This window comes from Echinops telfairi, unplaced genomic scaffold (genome assembly GCF_000313985.2).
Source record: "Echinops telfairi isolate 266 unplaced genomic scaffold, ASM31398v2 ScPeMD7_18;HRSCAF=68, whole genome shotgun sequence".
Lineage (NCBI taxonomy): Eukaryota > Metazoa > Chordata > Mammalia > Afrosoricida > Tenrecidae > Echinops > Echinops telfairi.
In genome coordinates, this window is record NW_022103915.1 from 12,909,014 (window position 1) to 12,913,012 (window position 3,999).

Below are 3,999 nucleotides of genomic sequence, written 5' to 3' on the forward strand. Positions count from 1 at the left end.
CGGCAAAGTTTCACTGACTGGCCCGAAGAAATCCTTGACACTTGATCTTGAATCACTGAGTTATAAGGAGTCAGTAGCCGCTCGTTAATCTCTATTCTGTGTTATTTTAAATTGCACAAGCAGTATAATAAAGTTACTAAAGGACTCTGACCCGGGACGGACGACCACAGTGGAGTCGCACGGCGATGAGGGGGATGGCGCAGGTCCGGGCAGGGTTTGTTCTGTTGCGTGTCAGGTCACTATGGGTCAGAGCCGACCCGATGGTACCTGGCAACCACAGACAACAGCATCCTGCCGTTGGCGCCTGTCACGGCTTACCCTCCCCCAGGTGCATGCAGCTGTCACACACTCCCTGCTGTCGAGTGGAGTCCGATTTGTGGTGAGCCTACAGGACAGGGTACAGCTGACCCGTGGGCTTCCCAGATGTAGCTCTTTACGGGAGTACCAGAACCTCGTCTTCCTCCGGCCGAGCGGCGGTGGTGTCCGGCCGCTGACCTTGCAGCGAGCCGCCCAACCAACGTGTCAGCCCTGTGCTCAGGGCTCAGCGCACATAAGCAGACGCATTCTTTTTCAATTGGCTAAGCATGAGACCTGCCAAACACAAGGTCAGGGGGTTAAACCCCTAGCCCACTGGAAGGGAGAAAGACGAGGCTGTCTGCTCCTGTGAAGGTCTGCAGCCTCAGAATCCCCGATCAGTGTCCCCGTGACTCGGCTTCGACTCTGTGGCAGTGGGTTTCGGTGTGGACCGTGTGCGGCAGACATACAGTTAGAATCTGACTTTCCACGTTTACTTAGGTCCTAAAGACTCCGTGCTGTCTCAGGGCTACGAGCTGTCCAGGGACCTGACACAGCTGATGCTCACAGACTGGCGCTCTGTTTTGGCTTCCTGTGCCCAACGGCCTCTTCCCGTTTTGTTTTCTGTAGGAAGTCCTCCAGCAGCTGATCGTCATGAATCTACCCAATGTCTTGATGATTGGCAAAGACCCGCTGTCTGGTGAGTGAGACCCTCTCCTTGGCAGCCTTCTGCGCCCCGCCGTGTCTGAGCAAGGCTGGCAGCTTGGGGGCAACTCTTGGCCACCAAGCCCTGGTCGCTGCTTTGGAACCTGTGCAGTGCTCAGGCTGGGCATTTGAAAGGGTGGACTTACTGCTCAGGGGCATTACGTGGTTCCAGAACGAGTCCTTCTGGCCGTCCCAGGGGAGTGCCCCCCACCCCCTCCGCTGACAACCCAGTCAGACCCGAGTCTGGGTCCACTCTCTCCGTGAGGGAGGATTCAGCGATGCCCGACGCCTGTGGATAACCAAGGGGCAACCGATGCTTGTCCCCTGAAATCCTGCTTGTGTCGGGGTGCAGGGACATGGCCCACCCGAGGGACAGCAGGTCTCCATCTAGTCTCATGCACTTGGCTCTCGGGCCCTGGGGACATGTGCAGCGGGAGCCCGGGTGGCACAGGGGGCAAGCGCCCCGCTGTGTGGGAGAGAGGCGTGGCAGTCTACCTTCACAAGGTTTGCAGCCTGAGAAACGCCCCGAGGCTGTCCTCTCTGTCCTGTGGGCTCGCTTAGGGCCCAGCAGGTTTGGTTTTCCCAGTTCGAGTTGGTGTCAGAGGGCAGTGTCCGGGGCAGCAGAGAACCTCGCACGTGGAGGACCGGGCTAGAATGGATCTCGGACCGCAAGGGGCTTACAAGGGGCCTCTCTGTGACTCCATGGGGCCCTCTTTCCCCTCATCTCCCCGGGGTCTAGCCGCTCTTACGCCTGCCCACGTGGCAGTGTCTGAAGTCCCGAAGACTGGAGAGAAAGTTCCCTGAGTGCCCATCCAGGACGTTCCTTGTGGAAGGGCCCCCTCCCACCCCCGGTGCTTTAGCCCCGCCTGGCTGTGGCCGAGTGTTAGGTCTTTGTACCTTGGGGTCCCCACGGGATCCCCGAGGCTCTCCCAGTCCTTAGCAGGCTTGGCCCGCACCCCCGCACAGCCAGCCAGCCCCGCCGCCTCTCCTGTCCACTCATGCTGGGGTCCTTTCTCCCGGCTTCGTGTCCAGTGTCTCCTGCAGGAAAAGCAAGAGGGGGCCCGCTCATCCCACCCCAGCCAGCGAGATGGGTGGGCTTCCGCTGGATCCGGGGGTGGTCTCACGGAGAGACCGTAGTGCCTTGAGGTTGGTGGTTCGGGCATGGTTCAGCCCATTTCAGGGTCATCAGTGTCAAATGATCGGGGACAGGTGAGCAGTGTGACTGCTGGGGTCCTGGCGGGCCCACCAGGTGCTGGGTGTGCTGCGCGATTTGGGAGATAGAAATGAAGCACCCATGCTCGCGGTGTGACTGAGGCCAGCCCAGCTGTGGATGGCGAGACGGGGGCACCCAGAGACCCAGTGAGTGACAGGCCCTTTGTCCCTTAGGCTGCGAGTACTGAGTACTGAGTACTGGACTGACCGGAGACCAGCCTGCCCGAGCCCCGCCCCAACCACAGGGACAGCTCAGCTCCCTCCAGGCCGACTCCTGGGTCACTGCCAATGTCAGGCCCACAAAGGGGATCCTGGTGACACAGTGGGTTAGGCATTGGGCCGCTAGCCCCAAGGTGGGCTTTTCAAACCCGCCAGCTGCTCCTCGGGAGAAAGAGGAGCTAGCCAGCTTTCACCAGGAGTCCCAGTCTCGGAAGCCTTCAGGAGCGGATCTAGCCATTGTCCCAGAGGGTCACGCTGAGTTGGATTTGACTCGGTGTCAGTGGGTTTGAGTTTTTATGGTTCAGTCTGATGTCACACCATCCTTTCAGGCACTGCCTTGTACTGGGCAGCTTCTCGTTGCCCCATCCCCTCTTCCCAGCCTCCTCATTGCTTCCCAAAGTACTCTCCACTCCCCAGAATCCTGGCTCCAGGCTTTCCCCCAAGCCAGGCCCCCAGCCCTCCACTCCCCAGAATCCTGACTCCAGACTGCCTCCCACCCTCCGGGCAGCCTCTCTCCGAGCCTGTCTCCTGGGGGCTGGCCCTGAAGAGAGGCCCACGTGCTCCCGTGGACTCTGGTGTTCATAGCCACTCTGGAGGTGTAAGTTATGCAGCATAAATAAAGCACACCAGGTGTAGCCTCCCGCTCAGTGGTTTCCACACACGCACAGAGGGGTGCAGCCAGCCTCATACTCCGTTCTAGAACATTCTGGGGAAGTTGACTTTAAACTCAGAGGTGACCGACCTTCCCGGGACCCAGCACAGTGTACACAAGCAACAGATCGCCCCCTTGCTGCCCCAAATGGTTATGGTGCTAAAGATGGCGATGGCAGAACATTTATTTACTAAGGCAGCATGTTTCCCCGGTGCCACTCAAGGGCACTGGGGCTGCGCTCAGCATGCTGTTCACGCCTGATGCCTGTCTCAGTGCTTTGGAGCCCAAGGAGTGGAGTAGCACCCCCCGTGGCCCCCCAGATGTCCTAGGTGCCCTAGCTGGCGGGGTTGACATGTCAGACCTGGGCCAGGGGTGGGGGTGCCCCGACCTCCAACAGGGGTGGGTTCTGACAGGGCCCCCAGCCTTAGCACGACCACCCAGAAGACCCAACCAGGAGACCAGAGGCCCGAGGCATGTGTGTGGGTCCGTGGTTTCGGCTTTGAATTGTGCAAATAGACGTGTGGAGCAGCCGTGTTCCTCTTGAGATGAAGCAGGGTGGCTTCTGTCTGACAGACGTGGCTGTCTGGGGGAGTTGCCCTTGTTTCCTTTTGTTTTGTTTACTCTGGGTTCAAAATCTGTCATCGCACACTGGTGCCGGCCACATCTGCCTCTGAGGGGCGCTGACACCAACACTGCTGTTATTTATAGCCGTCTACAGTTGGGGCTCGTTTTCTGGCAGGTGCGCCACATCGGTGCTGGCTGCTGGGGTCGGGACTGATACCCATCCCGTACCCCCTCCCCAGCACGCACGCGCGCACACACACACACACCCATCCCGTACCCCCCCAGCACACACACACACACACACACACACACACACACAGAAGTCCTCCAGCAGCTGATCGTCATGAATCTAC

At 59.5% G+C, this 3,999-nt stretch overlaps 1 protein-coding gene across 1 annotated transcript in view; it reads left to right on the top strand.

Annotated features, from left to right (window-relative positions):
- The window catches only part of CCDC88C (coiled-coil domain containing 88C), a 126,910-nt gene that overhangs the window by 54,513 nt on the left and 68,398 nt on the right, over positions 1–3,999 (top strand). Inside the window, exon 4 of the mRNA XM_045288124.1 lies at positions 925–994. Coding sequence (XP_045144059.1) covers positions 925–994 — 70 coding nt within the window. The remainder of the gene's footprint in view (positions 1–924; positions 995–3,999) is intronic.